This window comes from Trichosurus vulpecula, chromosome 5 (assembly GCF_011100635.1).
Source record: "Trichosurus vulpecula isolate mTriVul1 chromosome 5, mTriVul1.pri, whole genome shotgun sequence".
Classification (NCBI taxonomy): domain Eukaryota; kingdom Metazoa; phylum Chordata; class Mammalia; order Diprotodontia; family Phalangeridae; genus Trichosurus; species Trichosurus vulpecula.
This window is the reverse complement of record NC_050577.1, coordinates 271,440,554-271,459,576: the sequence shown is the minus strand read 5'-3', so window position 1 is coordinate 271,459,576 and position 19,023 is coordinate 271,440,554. Positions and strand designations below refer to the sequence as shown.

At 44.1% G+C, this 19,023-nt stretch overlaps 1 protein-coding gene across 1 annotated transcript in view; it reads left to right on the top strand.

The window, feature by feature from the left end:
- Positions 1 to 19,023, top strand: part of ESPL1 (extra spindle pole bodies like 1, separase) — a 35,660-nt gene that overhangs the window by 14,493 nt on the left and 2,144 nt on the right. The window contains exons 6-26 of the mRNA XM_036760359.1: positions 3,284 to 3,477; positions 3,656 to 3,895; positions 4,138 to 4,282; positions 4,377 to 4,515; positions 4,766 to 4,905; positions 5,390 to 5,524; positions 5,896 to 6,015; positions 6,363 to 6,534; positions 6,875 to 7,003; positions 7,169 to 7,325; positions 7,745 to 7,854; positions 8,153 to 9,144; positions 9,788 to 10,136; positions 10,330 to 10,497; positions 10,762 to 10,975; positions 11,150 to 11,337; positions 15,011 to 15,138; positions 15,268 to 15,390; positions 16,506 to 16,661; positions 16,780 to 16,950; positions 17,075 to 17,185. Coding sequence (XP_036616254.1) covers positions 3,284 to 3,477; positions 3,656 to 3,895; positions 4,138 to 4,282; positions 4,377 to 4,515; positions 4,766 to 4,905; positions 5,390 to 5,524; positions 5,896 to 6,015; positions 6,363 to 6,534; positions 6,875 to 7,003; positions 7,169 to 7,325; positions 7,745 to 7,854; positions 8,153 to 9,144; positions 9,788 to 10,136; positions 10,330 to 10,497; positions 10,762 to 10,975; positions 11,150 to 11,337; positions 15,011 to 15,138; positions 15,268 to 15,390; positions 16,506 to 16,661; positions 16,780 to 16,950; positions 17,075 to 17,185 — 4,281 coding nt within the window. The remainder of the gene's footprint in view (positions 1 to 3,283; positions 3,478 to 3,655; positions 3,896 to 4,137; positions 4,283 to 4,376; positions 4,516 to 4,765; positions 4,906 to 5,389; positions 5,525 to 5,895; positions 6,016 to 6,362; positions 6,535 to 6,874; positions 7,004 to 7,168; positions 7,326 to 7,744; positions 7,855 to 8,152; positions 9,145 to 9,787; positions 10,137 to 10,329; positions 10,498 to 10,761; positions 10,976 to 11,149; positions 11,338 to 15,010; positions 15,139 to 15,267; positions 15,391 to 16,505; positions 16,662 to 16,779; positions 16,951 to 17,074; positions 17,186 to 19,023) is intronic.

Sequence of the window (19,023 nt, the reverse complement as noted above, 5' to 3'; positions counted from 1 at the left end):
GTGCTTGTCTGTTTTCCTCCTAGGTAATGTTTGTTATGGCACAGTCATAATCCATTACATTCGTGCCCCAAAATTGGCTTAACCATTCTCCCAATTGATGATGTAGAATCTCTTTCAATCTTTGACATCCTTGTAGTATATGCCTAGCAGTGGAATCTCTGTGTCAAAGGGAATGGGCATTTCAGTCACTTTTCTAGCATAATACCATATTGCTTTCCAGAATATTTGGACCAATTCATAGCTCTACCAACAGTATGTTGGCATGCCTCTGTTTTAAATGATTTAATGATCTTTTTAAATCTGAGTTTTATTGATACCATTGCCATCATTTCTACATAAAGTCTTCCCTCATTTAAAAAAATACTGTTAAGCAAAGATAACTAATGCAGTCATCAAGATTGTAGGTAACATTCTGTCCTAGGAATCCTCTGTCTGTCTGCTGAGAAAGGAGTTGTGTTTCAGTGTCTGTTACCTGAAACCATTATCAGTTGGGGGTTTTTTGTTTTAGTTTTCTTATTTATAAACTTAATGGTGATCGACAAACGAATATATCAGCATACAAAGTGGGATGAAAATGATTGTTTATAAAAGTTTGAGCTTTTATTACATAGTTTTTTTTAAGTGCATATTAAATTTAACAAGGGAGTTACAAAATTGTCCCATTTGTATGTGCCCTCTTAAGAACATTTTCTTGTGTATTTTTTAAATGTTTAATTGATGTCTTTTCCTTTTATTTTTAATCTAACACTACCCCACTCACCCTTTTTCCACTGCTTCTCAACTGAATAGAAGCCCTCCTTCATAACGTATAAAGTAAAGCAAAATAGCTAAAAATATTAGCTGTGCCTGAATGAACTTCTCATTTGGTAGCTTTAGTCCTTCACCTCTTTTTTGTGTGGTGAATAAGCTGGTCTTTTTTTTTTTTAAAGAAACAGGATTTATTACATCTTTTTAAAAGTCCTATGGAAGGGAAATTCAGGAATTTTTTAAATTAAATTTTTTTTCCCATGAACAAAAATCTCCCTTCTCTCCCTGATCTCCCACCTCCATTGAAAAAGAAAAAAAGAAAACCCCTGGGGGCAGCTGGATTGTACAGTGAGTAGAGCACTGGCCCTGGAGTTAGGAGGACCTGGGTTCAAATCCAGCCTCAGACATTTGACACACTTACTAGCTGTGTGACCTTGGGCAAGTCATTTAACCCCAATTGCCCTGCCTTCCCCCCTCAAAAAAAAAAAAAAAGAAAATCCCCGTAACAAACATACATAGTCAAGCAAAACAAATTCCTTCATCAATATGCCTCTTTCTGCAACTCCTCCAATGAAGACTATTTTCATATATTGTTGTCTTTGCCGGTTTTGCTGAATGTGAGTTGACACCCAGAGTTAGTTTTAAAAATCTTTCTTATTAGAGATTTAGAGTACTTTAACACTGATGTTGATAATTTACATTTCTTTTGAGCACTGTTTGTTTATATCCTTTGACCATATATACATTGAGGAATGAATGACGCTTGACTCAGATATTTCTTAATGTCCTACCCATCTTGGATAGCAGACTCTTATCAGAGGTATTTGATAGAGAAAATTTTTCCTCAGTTGACAGCTTCCTTCTTAAACTACTTGCCTTGTTTTTTTTTTTTTTTGTGATTGAATGTGTCTTTTATTTCTTATGGAAACCTCTATCCCTTGCTTAAGAATTCTCCCCTGCCCATAGATTTGAACGATGTCCCTTTGTGTTCCCTAATTGAAGCTGCACCCTTTTTTACCTTTTCTCTTTCACTAGTGTTTACGACATGATTTGGTGGTGAGACTCAGCAGCAAAGGATGGCGGAGGGCATTCTGTCGGATTTGTTGTACATGGTCTTCTACTTAGGCTCTACTCAGGGTGAAGAGTTGAGATTCAAAGGAAATAGATGAAGTGCCATCTTTACTTCTGAGGAGGCAGTATTCTGAGGGGATGACATCTTAAAAGAAAACCAAACTTATTTACCTTTTGTTTTTACATCACCTGTGTTTACCACTATTACCTACACCTATCCCTTCCAGATAGCTGGCATGGACATCTTTTGTAATAAAGAAGAAAAGAGAAGGTTCATTGAAACTAACTAACATGTCAAAAAAATCTGATGGTCCACAGTAAAGAAGTAGTCTGGGATGACAGCTTTGGGGTGTGGTTTGGAGCTCTTTCTTGAAGGAAGTGACAGTGAGAGGGTCAGTCCTGTTGTGGGCAACAGAAGCCTTGTAAATCATCCCTGAAGCGAAGGGAGTGATGTGCAGAGATGCTGGACTAGAGTGAGTCTTCTGCGGGATGGTAAGGGACAAGGCCTGTACCTTTGAGAATAGTTGGTTTAAACAAGAAAAATCACTGATACTTTTTTTTGTTACATTGTGATTATTTATGAAATCTATATCTACCCACTTTCCCTACAAGTCCCTTTCTGCAAATCATCCCTTAAAGATTTTACAAGAACAGCAGTGGGGGCCAGGAGAGGCGGTTTTTAGCAAAACCCACCAGTGAACATCCATGTCCCCTTCTCCCAGCCCCCTGCCATCCACGCCCAACTAATGAGAAGAAGAGGAGGTGTTTCCTTAGCTCTTCTGGGTCCCAGTTCGGTCATTTACGGTGTTCAGTTTTTTTCATGTTCTTTTTGTTTACATTGTCTTTGTGCCTATTGTTTTCCTGGTTCTATTTACTTTGCTGCTTCAGTTCAGATAAGTCTTCCCATGCTTTTTGTTGTGTGATATTCTTAGTACTCTAATATGTTAATGTACCTTAGTTTATCCATTTCTCAATCTTTGGGCATTTTATTCCCATTCTTTGCCATCACAAAAGGACTGAAGTGTCTGTCTGTCTATTTATCTATCTATCTCTGTGTGTGTGTGTGTATGGAAAGAAAGAGTGCTTTTCTTTTTGACTAAACATACCTATAATATATCTTCTCTTTTTGACTTGTTGGGGCATAAGCTGAGTGGTGGAATCTTTAGGTCAAAGGGTATGCATATATCAGGTAAAAAAGCCTAATTTTGAATTGTTTTCCAGAATGATGTTTTCCTTCAACTCAACTAGTCCCTTCTTTTGTCATCTTTGTTAAAATTCTAGGTAGGAAGAGAAACCTCAGACTTGTTTTGATTTGCATTTCTCTTATGATTAGTGATTCGGAACAATTTTTCCAAAGGTTTTTGTTAATGGTTTGAACTATTTGGTCCATTTGAAGTGAGATGGGGACGTGCATGCCTCCTTAACAATTTCTTTTCTATCTTCCTTACTCTTTAACTTGTGACAGCTACACAAGTGCTTCCGGTTACACGTAGAGAGCCTGAAGAAGCTAGGCCAGCCAGCCCAGGGTTGCAAGATGGTGGCTTTGTGGCTGACTGCCCTGCAGCCCTGCACCTTGGAGCAAATGTCAGAGCCCATCAGCTTCTGGGTCCGTGTCAAGATGGATGCTGCCAAGGCTGGTGAAAAGGAACTGCAGCTGAAGTGAGTAGGGATTAGGATAAGGAGAAACCATCTCCGGGGTGTTTTTGTGATCACTATGCCTGTGAAAGATTAACTTATGCCCAATGCAAAATGAAAAAGGATGCCAGTTTTCTCCAGCGAGGGAGGTAAGGGGCTTTCCCAGTGAGGGGGAGGTGGGTGCTAAGCACTTCTCCCATAGGACCCTCCGGGACAGTCTCACTGGTTGGAGCCCAGAGATCCTGACGCCCTTGCTGGTAGAAGAGCTTCGAGGATATAAGGCCATTCGGGCTGACACCGGACAAGAGCGCTTCAATGTTATTTGTGACTTGCTGGAGCTGAGCACAGAAGAGACGCCAGCCGGGGCCTGGGCACGGGCTACCTACTTGGTAGAGCTTGCCCAAGTGCTGTGCTACTATGACTTTGCCCAACATGCCGACTGGTGAGGTTAAAGGATCAGGATGGGGGTTCTTGGGGGAAGCACTGGCCTTTTGACTCTTCTCTGTCCCCAGATAATCAGGGCCTGGGCCTTATTCAATCTGAGGATTAGGCGTATTTAAGCTTCATATTTAATCTGTGGAAGGTTCCTCAGTGGATAGCTTCTCAGGACTGTTCACTACAGGCTCCTCCTGAGTGGTGCCATGGTCCGAATAACATATCTCACTTCCCTGTCTTTTCAAACAGCTCAGCTTTGGATGCTGTGCAGGAGGCCCTGAAGCTGCTGGAATCTGTACAGCCTGAGTGCCAGGCTACAGACCAATTTTTGGATGATAAAGCCCAGGCTTTGCTGTGGCTCTACATCTGTACCCTGGAGGCCAAAATGCAGAAAGTGAGTAGGTCTGGTACTGGGTCTAGTAGAGTTGGGCTGCCTCCCACACTCCTTAGACCAGGCCCAGATCAGACCCTGTTTTTCTATCCCTCAGGGCATCGAGCAGGACTTGAGGATGAAGTTGCAGCCCAACTTAATAGAACTAGAAACCAATGACCTGAACTATGATGATAAAATACAGGATGACCGTTTTCTTTACAGTAGCATTGCCTTCAATCTGGCTGTGGATACTGGTGAGGGCATTAGGAGTGTGGGAAGCTGGGGGAGAACACAGTGCTTTCCTAGGGAGCCAAGGTCTTGCTGGCTAAAGTTCAGGGTGAGATGGGATCACTTAATTACATCCTAAGAGTAGTCACAGCTAAGGTGGGAGTAGGGTTGGTATGCATGGGGAAAGGTGGTTATTCTTTATAGGTTTTCTCTCCTTAGAGTCCACATTTGATCATGTTTTGAGGCAGGCCTTAATGTCATTTCCTCTGTTTTCAGCTCATTTTAAGTGCTTAGATCAGGCACTGGCACTTTGGAAGGAGATGCTAACAAAAGGACAGGTGCCCACTGTGAGATGTCTACAACAGACCACTGCCTCTCTCCAGATCCTAGCTGCTCTCTGTCAGCTGCTGGCCAAGGTAATGAAGTGGAGGGGTTTGTGATACTTTGTAATCTTTGCAGAGCATTGTTTACAACACCTCCCACAATGGACCCCGCACAATAGGCAATAGGCATCGATAAAGAACTATTTTGAATGAATCCCTCTGGCATGATAAGGAAGTTGTGTGTCTCTTCTGAATATACATTGTAGTTCTCAGGATCCAACACAGAAGATCAGAGAGACTTATGGTCTCTGATTCTTTCCCATTCCAGATTATTTCTGATCTGGGACCTCTACTGGAAATCCTGAGAACTACAATGTTTGGTGTTATATTTCTTAGTACTTCTTTGTTGTTGGGTTAGGGGTCAGAGAACTGCCTTTTATGGAACAGGATCTCAGCTTGGCCCTGGGCCAGATGATGGAATAGGACCATAAGGGGCTTTAGAGAATAGATCGGTGAAAGTTAGGGAAGAAGTTTGGTACCTCTGGTGTTCTTGGTTGAACCATTTCTGGGTTCTTAGCCCCTACAGGCTCTAGAGACCCACTTGTTACTACGTACACTCTCAGAAAATGTTAAGGACTACACTAGAGCAGCCAGTGCCTCCTGCCATATCACCCGGATCCTTCTGACACTAGACTGTCCCAGCTACGCCCAGGTGAGTAATGGGCCAGCCTTGCCTGGTGCCTATGGGAGAGAATAACTCTTAACACTTTGTATCTCTTTGCAGATAGAAAACAGAACAGGGGTCATCTACCTCCCCATAGATCTCCTTCTTACCCCTCATGATACTCAGCAGAGATAGGCTATAAGGAGTTTGCAGAATGAGTAGAAGCAGTGGGAAGAGAAGTCTTTTAAAACTGTACTTTTTAAAAACTTGTGACCTAGAACCTTTTAACTGGATTGTGTCTATACCTTGCTTTTATAGATGCTCTAATGAGTGACATTTGACTTAATAAATAATATTTTAGCTTAGCCATTTGTTGCTTTTCTTTGTACTACCAACCACTTCCCATATTGTGCCTCTAGCTATATTTGGAGGAGGCAGAGTCCAGTTTGCAGCTCAGCGATCACAACAGTGAGGGATACCTGCTCCTCACCCAAACCTGTGCCTTACTTCGAAGTCAGCTTTACTGCATCCTTAAGAAGGTACCTCATCGCTTCTCTTTTTGGTAAAGGGGTCTTTAGAGTTGTCTGGATGGGAAGGTCTTCCTGCATGGGGAGAGAGAGATGACTAACTTGGAAGGGGTGTTCTGGCCTTTTCTTCTTGAAGAGGTAAGGCAACTGAAGAGCACTTGGACTTAGCTGTGAGAAGACATGGCTCCAAGTACTGGTTTTACCAGCCGTATGACCCAGTTACTTATCTCTCAGCCTCCATTTCTTAGAAGGCCATATCCCCTCTGAGAGGACAGAAGTGGAAATAATATTGGCTGTTTCTTGGTGGCAACTCTCCCCAGTGTTTGTGTATGTGTTTTTTCTGTACTACCCTTACCCAGGTAGCTGAAGGCCTCTCTTTGCTGCTGTCTGTGTTACGGGATTCAGCCCTTCAGAAACCTTCTAAGGCCTGGTACTTGCTTCGGGTCCAGGCCTTGCAGTTGGTGGCTGTCTACCTTAGTCTCCCCTCAAGCAGTCTTTCTGAGCAGCAGTGGGAGCAACTTTATACTCAAGGTACATATGTGTGTGAGAGAGAGAGCAAGGGCACTCCCATGTACCAGAGGCACTTTGGGGAGACTCTTTCCATGTATAGTTTAAGGAAACCTGTTTGTTCAAGTGGCCAGTTCCCAAACCACTAAGCCTATCTCTGGCTCATCTTAGTTTTCTTTTCTAATTTAGATCTGTGAGTCTGGAACTATCTAGGATTTATGCTCTCTGTAGCTAAAAGCAGCCACTCTTCCTGCACTCCCTGGAAATACTAGAGAGATTTTTTACTTACTCTGAACTTGGGGAAGTCCTGTACAAAACCTTTTTCTTTTTCTCCCCTCCTGCCTCCCCGCCTTTCTAAATACAGGCTGGCAGACCTCTGAGATAGCTCTCCTTGAATCCCACAAGCTTCTCCGAAGCATTATTATCCTTCTGATGGGAAGAGACCTGCTCTCTGTTCAGCGGGCTGCAGTGGAAACTGTCTTTCTTGACTATGGTAGGTCCTTTCCTTCTTTCTCAGACTTGTCCAATAGATTCTAGGGGGAGGATGTCCCTCTAAAGTTCAGAATACAGGGACTAGATAAAGGACACAGCTATTTTTGTCTTTGGGGCATCTAACCTAGAATTGGGATATGGCAGTGTCTTCCTACCTTTGTTATAGGTGAGAACCTAATACAGAAGTGGCAAGTTCTTGCAGAGGTTCTGGGCTGCTCAGAGAAGCTAGTAACCTTGTTGGGACGCTTGGGCACTGTAAGTGAAGCCAAGGCCTTCTGCCTGGAGGCTTTGAGGCTCACGATGAAGTTGCATTGTCTACGCCAGTGAGTATGGGGGAGCCAGGTGGTGGGGAGAGGGCAGGGAGGGAAGGAAGGCATGACTCCTAAGTATTCCTTAGAAGCGGATATGTCAGCACTTGGGAATTTTTCCAAAGCTAGGTTCTAAATGTCCAATCTTGTGTACTACCTGGTGACCACAATGTAGGTTTCAGTTTTTTCCTTCTGAGCTACATTTGCTCTGAGGCGTTGGTGGGGAGGAATGGGGAAGAAGGGAGATTCCTCAGAGGATGTTAATTGTCCTATTTAGCTCTTGGTAACTCTTTTGTTAAAAGTGGCAAGAAGCTATGGTTGCCACAGGAGAGGGCCAATGGGAATCCAAGGGAAGAAAGAAAAAGGGAAAGCCTTCTGATAGCTTTTTTTTTCCTTCTGCCTCTCCCTTTCCTCCCCCACTCCCCCCCCAAAAGGTGTACCCTGTTCCTGGTGCTGAAGGGAGAACTAGAACTAGCCCGAAATGATCTTGACCTCTGCCGTTCAGACCTTGAGCAGGTGCTATTCCTGCTTCAGTCTGGGACAGGTGAGTGACTGACAACCTTGAGTTGCAGACAGTAATGAGGATTAAAATGGGTGGAGTAGCACAAACTAAGTCTTCTGAGCACATTTATCCCTGGCTTCAAAGCAAATTTTCAAGTGACAACCTTCTTTATACACAGAAAGAATTGAGATTAGAAGTAAGGAACAACTTTATTTTGGGATAGAAAGATGAGCTTTCAAGAAAATCCTCCTGGCCTGTGATTCAGCGATTTTATGTTTGATGGGATTTTAGAAATTATCTAGTCCAACTTGTACCTGACTTAGCTTCTTGATCTCTCCAGAGTTTGAAGGGATAGCCCAGCTGCCAGATAATGTGAAAAAGATCCATCCCCACAAAGGACAACAACAGACTCGAGTACCACCCTGTTCTGAGCTCCCTGAAGAAGAACCCTTCCTGAAAGGCCCTGCTCTGCAGCTGGTGGCCACTATGGAGAAGGATCCTGGCCCTTTGGTGTCCTCCCCTGTTCTGAAAACCAAACCTCCGCCTTGCCCTGCCTTCCTCTCCCACTTGCCCACCTGCAAGTGTACACTCTGTACTGATCCTGCTCTTTTAGCTGTCTGCCTCCGGTGGGTGCTAGCCTCTGCTGGGGTAGAACTCTCCTCAGGTCATCAGGCAAAGAGCCTGGACTTGTTACAATCTGTGCTTAGGAGATGCCCGGTGGCCACAGACCATCTGGCACAGGTTTTGCAGGCTACTCTGAACCAAGAAGCCCCACCCTCACCTGCCCCGAGATTCCTAGAGGACCTCGTTGCTCAGGCTTATACTCAGTTGGCTCTGGAAGGCATAAACCATCCACCAGACAAGAGCCTATGGGAGATCTTAGAGAATGGGCTGAGTTTTGTTGCTTCTAGGACTCCCCACCTGAACCCCTGGCATGCCAGCCTACTTGTGGCAAAGGCCCTGGCATCAATATACAATCTCAGCTGTTGTACCACTCAGCTCTTTGGGAACATTTGGACCCAGCAGCCTCCAGTGGTGAAGTTATCCCAGACTTCAAAGTCTTCTAAAAGTCAGAGCCAAAAGCTTACAGGAGAAAAAGGCAAGCAGATAGCCTCTCGTGACCTGTCCCTCCATAATACTTCCCTAGAGGATCTGGATGAGAGGCCTTCCACTGCACTGCGGCCGATGGGGAGGCCTTGTACCCCAAAGCAGCCGGGGCGAGCTGGATCCCATGCCCCCTTCACTGTATTTGATGAGGAACTTTCTACAAAGAGCAAGTCTGATTTAGCCAAAGCACCTAAGGTGAAGTGCAGGGCCCAGACTCGGCTCAAGGTAAAGCAGAGGAACTAAACTGAGGGTTTGGGATGCTAATTATTAGTTGAGTGCTTATTGTGTGCAGGATGCACCATAAAACACAGTCACTACCTGATGGATTTGCCACGAATGCTGTGGATAGAAAATTCTCCTGGCATTAGCCACGTCACTCCCTTTGGGCTTCTTGTTCCATTTTCGCCATTATTGTTCAGCTGTTTTCAGTTGTGTCCAACTTTTCCTGACTCCATTTGGGGTTTTTCTGGCAAAGATACTGGAGAGGTTCGCCATTTCCTTCTCCAGCTCATTTTACAGATGGGGAAACTGAGGCAAACAGGGTTAAGTGACTTGCGCAGGGTCACACAGCTAGTGTCTAAGGCCAGATTTGAACTCAAGAAGATGAATCTTCCTGACTCCAGGCCCAGCACTATATGCACTATGGCGCCACCTAGCTGCCCTCCCTTGCCCTACCAAAAGTCAATGTCTCTGGAAGGCTTGGGACCGCTGAACACAGATCAGGTGGCAGCAGTGTGTGTGGAGAAGCAATCATGGAATTCTTAAGTTTTACAAATCTCCATTACAGCCCTTGTTACTCCATAACTCTGTGACATGTTGCTCAGGCTTCTTGATGTTTTTTTGTTTTTCCTGTTTTCCCCACCTGTAGGTTAACTTTAGTGATGATGAAGACTACATCCCCCCTGAGGGACTGGCTGAAAAGCCCAAGAGACAAGGAGCTACCTCTCGAGGCAGGGGCCGGGGCCGGGGCCGGGGTGGCAGGGCCTCAAGACTAAAGACTGATACCGAAGATGCTCCAGGTAGCTCCAAGGATCAGTTTACCTCTCGAAGCCGAACCTGCCATAGCAGGAAGGAAGCGGTAGAGAAACACATCCCTCAGAGAGCCCTTCGACATCAGACAAAGTTGGACTTGGAGCTCATGCGGACCATTCCTGAAAAACAAATGACTGATAAGCTGGATATGAGCTTTGAGATTCTCCAGGATTCTGATGAGGAAGGTATGGCCTCAGGTGTGATGGAGGGAGCCCTATACTACTAAGTGCATCGAAATAGTCAGAACTTGAGATTTTTCTGTAAAGGGGAACTGTGGTAGTTTGGAGCAGTAGGGGAGAAAAATGAGGTTACTATGCCAAGGCAGGAGTGAGGGTAGAGACCAAGAGTGAGATATTACATAACTCTATCTTCAACTAGGTGGGCAGAAGTTGGTGCCAGCATGGCATGATACAAGTGAGGGAGAATGTGAAGTAGTAAGACGAGATGCTGACAAGGATGTTCCACCTTTCCTGGCTCCAGAGAAGAGGGAAAGCAGTAAATACCGTGGCATGCGTTCCAGGCTTGTCTCTGCCCCTGCAGCCTTTGGTGAGTGAAAGAGCCCTGGGGAGTGGAAGGGTCTGAGTCTGCATGTTTTGCACCCCCTCGTGGCACTTCTCTCATTGAAGTTTCCAGATAAGTTTAAAAGCATCATGGAGAATAAGAACCCATGAAAGTGGGCAAGATGGATAGTTTATATCTTTACATTCCCTTACCAGACTCAGGATGGGGGCTTGATTGCAGAAGAAAAGGTGTTTAGATCAGTCAAAAATGGAGAATTCACCAATAGAAAGTGATTTGCACCCATCCTAGGCCTCTCTACCCTTGACTCCGTCTATGACTCCCTAAGCATTGCCTTCCGCTGTGTCAGCCACTGCCCCCCGAGTGGGCTCTATGCTCAAGTGTGCCGCCTCCTGGCTTTGTGCCTGGGTCACCGTGATCCCCATGCCACTGCCTTTTTTGTCACCGAGTCAGTCTCCATCACCGCTCGACACCAGTTGCTCACCGCCCTTCACCGGCAGCTCCAGTAAGTAACACTCTCTTCACCCTTTCTGGGCTCTTTCTGAGACCGGTTCTTGCTGATTCCATTTTGCTTCCCCTGGTAGGCCTTTTGGATTTGGGAAGTCCGGGTCTAACATCGGCCACTCTCTTTGAGGTTAACCTCCTTTACTTCCACCTTTCCTCCTGGTCTGTGTCACAGCAAAGCACAGAAGCAGCAAGCGCTAGATGTGACTGAGCAGCTGCAGGGGCTGAATCTCCGGGAGGAGCCCAAAGGCGTCCCCTTCACCCGCCTGCAGCACCTCTTTTCATTCAGGACTCCAAGGCCTGGCTGCTTCCCTCAGCCTGAGAAGGAGAGTTTCCAGGAACTTCTGGCTCAGATTCCTAGTGGTATGCCTGGGAGTAGTATGGTTGGAATGGAACTCTTCTCTTCTGTCCCTTACTGTGTTACTGAGAAGCTAGAGTTTGAGGCATTGGCCGCTACCAGGGACTCTTTTTTTTTTTTTTTTTTTTTTTTTTTTTGGTGAGAGGTGGAAGTTGGTGACCATGGCAACCAGATAAGGTCAGGAATAAGGATGCATCTTTCAGGGCCACTGAGAAAATAGAATGCATTTTCTCCATTCCTCTCTCCTTAGGAAGGATGTTACCTAATCTTATGTATATGTCTTGATTTTAAGTTTCCCAGGGAAAGAGATTGTAAAGATTAATGAATGGTGTGTGATTATTTCACTTGGTTTGCCATTCTACATCCTCTACCAAATATACACAACTTATGGTTAGGAAACCCTTTCTTAAATTTTTTAGCCATACTAGAAACTTGAGGTAGTTAATCTAGCTGACTTGAATGTTCTGTATCCCATACTGTGAAGTTTAGTCAATCAGACCGCATCAATAACAAAATTAACAAATCATATGATCTCAATAGATGCAGAAAAAACTTTTGACAAAATATAGCACCTATTCCTATTAAAACACTAGAGAGCATAGGAATCAATGGAGTCTTCCTTAAAATGATAAGTAGCATCTATCTAAAACCATTAGCAAGCACTGTATGTAATGGGGAATAAGCTAGAAGCTTTCCCAATAAGATCAGGGGTGAAACAAGGATGTCCATTATCACCACTATTATTCAATATTGTACTAGAAATGTTAGCTTTAGCAATAAAAAGAAAAAGGAATTGAAGGAATTAGAATAGGCAGTGAGGAAACACAGCTATCACTGTTTGCAGATGATGTGATGGGATGCTTACAGAATCAACTAAAAAGCTACTTGAAATAATAACTTTAGCAAAGTTGCAGGATACAAAATAAACCTACATAAATCATTGGCATTTCCATATATTACTAACAAAGCCCAGCAGTAAGAGATAGAAAGAGAAATTCCATTTAAAATAACTGTAGACAATATAAAATATTTGGGAGTCTACCTGCCAAGACAAATCCAGGAACTGTATGAACAAAATTACAAAACACTTCACACAAATAAACTCAGATCTAAACTGGGGCTGTCCAAAATGCAGCCCGCCTACAAGCATAGAAATTTACATAAATGCTTTAGTAAACAAAGCTGAGCTAGTGCAGAGCGCTCACTAAAATGGAAAATCAAAATATGTTGTCTATTGTTTCAATAAAAACCTAAGGTTGGACAGCCCTGATCTAAATAATTGGAAAAATAAGAGTTGCTCATGGGTAGGCTGAGCTAATATAATAAAAATGACAATTCTACCCAAATTAATTTACTTATTCAGTGCTGTACCAATCAAACTACTAAAAATTATTTTGTAGAGCTCAAAAAAATAATAAAATCAATCTGGAACTTTAGTCAATCAATCAGCAAGGATCTATTAAATGCCTACTATGTGCCAGACACTGCTAGGTGCTATACATATACATATACATATACATATATATATATATATATAAAATAAGCAAGAGGTGAATGAATACAAGTCTATACAAAGTGGTTAAGTGCAAGGTAGTTTGAGAAGAGGGTACGAGGAGTTAAGGAAATCGAGAAAGGCAGCATGCAGAAGATAGTGCTTTAAAAGGAAGAGAGAGGCTACGAGGCAGAGAAAAGGAGAGTGCCTTTAGGATTTTAGACAACCATTGCAAAGGCGTGGAACGAAGATGGAGTGAGAAGGCCAGCTGGACTGTCACCGACAGGAATGTCCAGTGAGGCGGAATCATCAGGCTGGTGCCAGAGTGTCGAGGGCTTTCAAAGTTGAGCAGCAGGAAGCTGTTGGAGCTAATTGATTAGGGGTGTGACAGTGAAAATAGGAAACTGTTGGAACAGTCTAGGAGGGAAGTGATGAAGGCCAGAACTGAAGTTGTACTTGTATGAATAGAGAGAATGGATCTGTAGAAGAAACGCTTTGGAGGTAGAACAGCAAGACTTGGCGATTGATTGGCCATGTGGGGTGAGGTTGTTGAAGATAACACTGAGGTAGCCAGCTAAGGAGACTGTAAGGGTAAGGGGCCTCCAAAAGAAACTGGGAAGTTTGAATGAGGGGAGGCTTTGGGGAGCAGGATAATGGGTTCAGTGTCAGACATGTTGAGTTTAAGATGTCTGTGAGATAGCCTGTTTGAAATGTATAGTAGGCAATTAGTGATGCAGGCCAGAAGCTCAGAGCAGAGACTGGGACCAGATAGTCTTTTATCAGCCATCATCAGCATAAAGACAATGGTTAAATCTCTGGGAGCTGATTAAGTTACCAAGGGAGAGTATAAAATCACAGAGGCTAGGACAAAACCTTCAGGAACACCCACAGTTAGGGTCCATGATGCGGACGATGAACCAGCAAAGGAGACTGAGAAGGGAATGGTCACATAGGTAGAGGCAAACCAGGACATGAGAGTATGCCGAAAACCCAGAAAAGAAAGAATATCCAGGAGAGGGTGGTCACATGTCACATGCAGCAGACAAATCGAGAAGGAGGAAGACTGAGAGAAGACTGTAACATTTGTTAAGAGATCACTGGTAACTTTAAAGAGAGCAGTTTCAGTGGGATGATGAGCTCAGAAGCCAGATTTGAAAGAGTTGGGAGGGAAGTGGAGGCAGAGAGCACAGCTTTTTCAAGTAGTTTGGCTAAGAAAGGGAGACTAGGTATAGGGTGATAATTTGAGGGGATGGCAGGGGCTATGGAGGGACTTTTTTAATGATAAGGGAGGCATATGTGTATTTGAATATATTAGGGAAAGAATAAGTACATTATGAGAGAGGATGATTGAGCTGGGAAGTTATCGGAGAAGACTAGAAGTGGCTTGTAGAGGGATTGACCTAAGCAAGGAGAAGAGCCACTTCTTTGTCAGAGGCTGCGGGAACAGAGAAAAGGTTTGGGAAATGATCAGAGAGGGAAGACAAGTGGAGGGAAGGAGTGCTGGCTGTTTCCCTGGAGCCAAAGAGATGGAAAGAGTGAGAGTAAAAGGTCCAGGATGAAGGAGTTTGTCCACTGGGGACCAGTGTTCAGTGGAAAGGCTAAACAGAGTTGGAGTATGACCTGGGTGTCATAGGAATGAAGAGAATGGCGATAGGAGAGGGCTGCAAACCATTTTCTCTTGAGTGACTGATTAGTACAGGAATAGGGGGAGAAGCCATAAGAAGTCTAGAAGGGCATAGTTGCAGAGGGAGCTAGGTTGGGACTGGGCCTGCTCTTCTTTAGGTGGGTGCTGTCCCTGGCTGGCAGAGGTCAGCCACGCCTGGGCCTGGGTTTGGCCCAGCCTGCTAGATACTACTGCTCCTACTCCTCCTCCCAACGTGTGAATGTCTGTTAAAGGTATGAATCTGTCATATGCTGTGAGGGGTGAACTATAGAAGATAGCTTTTATCATTAAGGAGTTTATCATCAGATTGGGGAGATGATCCTTTGTCACGTAAAAGTTGACTTCTTAGCTGCCTTCTCTTGCTGTACCATTTAACCGTAAGCTGTATAGAAGTTCAGAGGAGGGAAAAGTTGCTGTGATTTAGGAAAGTTAGGCAAACCTTTATGAAGAAGACAAAACTTAAGCTGGGGTCATCAATAGAAAGCGAAGTCACTTACAATGCGTATGTATATTTCTGTCCTAGGGGTGACAGTGTGTGTGTTGGCCTTGGTCAGCTTCCAGGCTGGAACTATCAGAGATACATTACTGTTGACACGTTTGGAAAAGAATACTCCCCCTGTCACCATCCAGATACCCACCGCCCAGACTAAGGTAGGGGCCAGGGCTGACAACTGGAACTTATGGCTGGAGAGTGTTTGGCATTGTTTATTTTGGGGTAGAGGAGGGGGATGAAGGTGGAGAGAGGGGCAATGGGAGATGTTGTTATTTTGTCTTTAAAAGCTGCCTCTGAGTTCGGCCTTGGGAGAGTTTGATGCAATCCAGAAGGAACAGAAAGAGAATAGCAGCTGTACTGAGAAGTCTAAGTGGTGGGCGACTCGGCTGAAACTGGACCAAAGGATGGAGGTACTGGGCCAGGGGCAAGAGAAAGGCCCCATCACCCTTCTCTCTGATGCAGGGTGTGCCTCAAGTATTTCAGTCTTCTTCTCTTTATGTGTCCTTTACAACTTGTGTGTGTTCCCCAGTTTAGGCCTCTAGTTGCAGTAGTCAGCCATAGTACAGGAGAAATAGCATGGGGCTTGAATTTCAGCCCCAGCATGTGCCTCTCAGCCTCAGCTTCTTTATGGAGCTAACAATACTCACAATGTCTCCCTAATGGGGTAGTGCCATAACACTGTTTGAAACAGATTTCTACTGATATCTTGTTTTCTATTAATTGCTTTTTCTTGGTATTCCCCTCCCCCTTCACTGACAGCCATCCCCTAGGACAAAGATTTTTTTTTAAAAGAAGAATAAGAGGGGGAAAACATCTGACAAAATGGATTAATATATTTAAAAAATATAAAGTTCTGTGTAATGTCACATACCCATGGGTCCCCCCACTTATGCTAAAGAGAAAAGTATGTTCCCATTTCTATTTATTCTTTACAATTTCACAACATGTTTTCTGTTGTTGTGTGATAGGTGTTGTTTCCGTTATTGTAATCTCTGTTTATGCTGGTGTTCCTAGCTCTGGATTTCACTTCCATCAGTTCATATTGATCTGCCCAAGGTTCTCTGGATTTTCATTTGTCATTTTTTATAGCACAGTAATATCCCATTACATTCATGTACCACAATTTGTTTATCCATTTCCCAGTCAAAGGGCACCTACTTTTTCAGTTCTTTGCTTCCCTAAAGAGTGCTGCTATAAATATTTTGGTATATAGGTCTTTTTTTTGTTTGTCTAGCACTTCCTTTGAAGATCAATGAGTTGCTAATAGTCAATGAATTGTTAATAATACCTGACTGCTTGCATTTACCAAGCAACCTCGTATTTAATATTCATATGACTTTTTTTATTTTCCCTCAGCTTCTATTAATCTTCTCCTAGCAATAAAAAAAAAAGGAAAAATATTTTTTTCTCATCTACTGCAATTAGTAGGCTAGAAATGTGGGTCAAGTATCACAAAAATGTTCTTAAGGTTCTATCTCTGCAGTATAATTTATTATTTCTCCTCCCCACCCCCACCTTCATTTAGGTCCTCATCACTTCCCTGGAGAAACATGTACTAGGCTGTTGGAAGGTGATGCTCGTACCGTCCACTGGGAGTCCAAGCCTGACCCAGGAGGCTTCCTCCCTAAGAGACTCACTAGGGAAATGTGGCTGGAAGTCTCCTAACTCGAACTTGCTGCAGGTCAGTTAAGGAGAAAGGGGTTGGGTAAAAGTCAGGTAGGGGAGAGCAATCTGATCGATCCAGAGATCAGTCCAATATTTCCTTAAGTGAAGTTATAATAACTGACTTTTCCTTGCAGGTGGTTCTGGGTGCTGCCCATACCCTTTCCCTTCAGGACATTCAGGCTTTAGCCCATGGTCTCTGCCAGGCCCAGCCAGAGAGAGCCCACGAACTACTACAGGAGGCTGTTAAACGTCAGCAAGGCCAGACCAGGCAGAGCGATGGGCACCTGGTTCTGGTGTTAGATAAGGTGAGGGCTAAGGATACAAATAGACTTGTCGGCTTTGATCTGTGGAGCTGTATTCTCACGTGAGGGTTCTTCCCTGCCAGCAGGGTCCAGATCAGAATGGTAACTTGTGTTTTCTTCTCCTCAGGACCTGCAGAAGCTGCCCTGGGAGAACATTCCCAGCCTTCAGGCACAGCCAGTCACTCGGCTGCCCTCACTCCGATTCCTGCTCAGCTACTCACTAATCAGAGAGGTGGGAGCAGAGGCTGATCTGGGTGAAGACTTGAGAAAGGGGGGCCATGTGGCTGGGAGAGTGAGAAAGGACTTGAAGCTTGAGGATGAGCGGAGAGCTAGGGTAAACGTAGAGAGGAGTTGAAGTATTTTCCTGAAGGTTTATCTTACCCAGACATTTGATTCTGTACTGTTTCTAAACATTGCTGGATAGAACTGTAGCTGTTAGGGATCTAGTAGGAGGCTTAAACTGTTAGGGTTAGCAGAAAAGCATCCCTTTAAGAACATAAGGGAGCACGGCTTCCAAACACAGCTAAGACCATCCAGAGGTCAGCAGCAACCTCTTAAGTTTTTTCTCTGATCTGCTGCCTGACTCGGTTCTACTTCCTTGCCCAAGATTCAGGGCTTCCATCTGCCTGTCCTGTTTTCAAGCCCCCTTGCCTATGCCTTCTATTTTCTTTCCTGTCTGCTTCTGTGTGCTTCATTGCTCAGCACACCATTCTGTCCCACTCATCTGGGTCTGACCTGCTCATCCTCACTCCCCTAGTCCCCTTTCCACTGTGTTCTCACTTAGATTGCCTTATACAAGGTGTTTTTATTAGACTCCCTGAATGACTGTCATTAGTAAAACCTGAGCTCTTCTAATACCTCTTACAGCTCCTTATTAATTCCTGTCAGTCCCAGATTCTCTCAAGAGCTTGACAATTTAGTGCCAACCCAGCCTTGTGGTATGGAGAACCTTATGGCTTCCCTCTGGTACAATGCAAGCCGAAAAACACATAATCTGGGCAGGGCTAGAAAAAATAGTCTATAGAAAAGAACTTCGCCCTGAATCTGAGGTTCCGATCACTCAAATTAATATGATGGGAATAGATCCTGTTAAAATCCGAAGATTGGATGTAGCAGGAATTGTTTGGCAGCCAGTCTTTGCCAAAGTTTCAGTTGTCTGTCTATATGCTGTATGGTTGGAAAGCTCTGACTGATTCTGCAGTGACTAAATCTGCTTAGGACCTCTAACTTAGTGCCTATAAAGAATGGGGTCCTTATGGAAAACCACATTGCATATGAAGTCTGGCTAATAGAAATATGCTGTTGAGTGCTGGACTTGGCTTCTGTAATGACCCCACTGTGTTCAGTTATGGACTGCTCATGAACTGTGAAATGAGAAGGGATTGTGCTGTACCCAGATGGAGCCTTAAACTTGTAATCTAGACTTGCATACTTACCTTGTCAGAAGCAATATCAGCTTCTGGGACAGCTCAAGTTCACTAGTAAAAATTGGAGTTGGGGTATAGCACTGTACCCAAGTAGGGCCTACAAGGTGACATTTGAACAGACTCCTTAATTCCCAAAAGAGTGAATGCCCTGGCTAGCCCCTGGGACCTCTAGCCCTGACTCGCACCACTTTGCAGGGCTTAATTTCTCCCTTTCTCAACCGTGACTTTGTCTCCCTTGGGCCTGTGTAGTAAGCCATCTCTTCTGCCTGAATCCAAGGATACAATTTACTTATCTGAATGCCAGTTTACTTCTACCCTGTTTTTACCTACCTAGATCACAGCAGTCTCTTAGTGCAGCAGTCTGGATCACCTCCTGTCAGTTGAGCATTTGCAGAATTTTTTGAAAAACACCACAGTGAAACAATATCATACAACATTGAGAGTGTAATAGCTTGTCTGACTGTCAAGGCCATAATCATGGTGGCACTGTTTAGAAGGTGCCACGTAACATGCTCCAGAATTGTTTAGACCAATCACTGAAGTCTGGAACACCTGCAGGTAGTTCATAAATTAAATTAGGCATTTATTGGTTGGTTTCCATGCTTTAAAATCACTGTCTCCAGTTGCCAGAATCAGATGGCCAGCATTG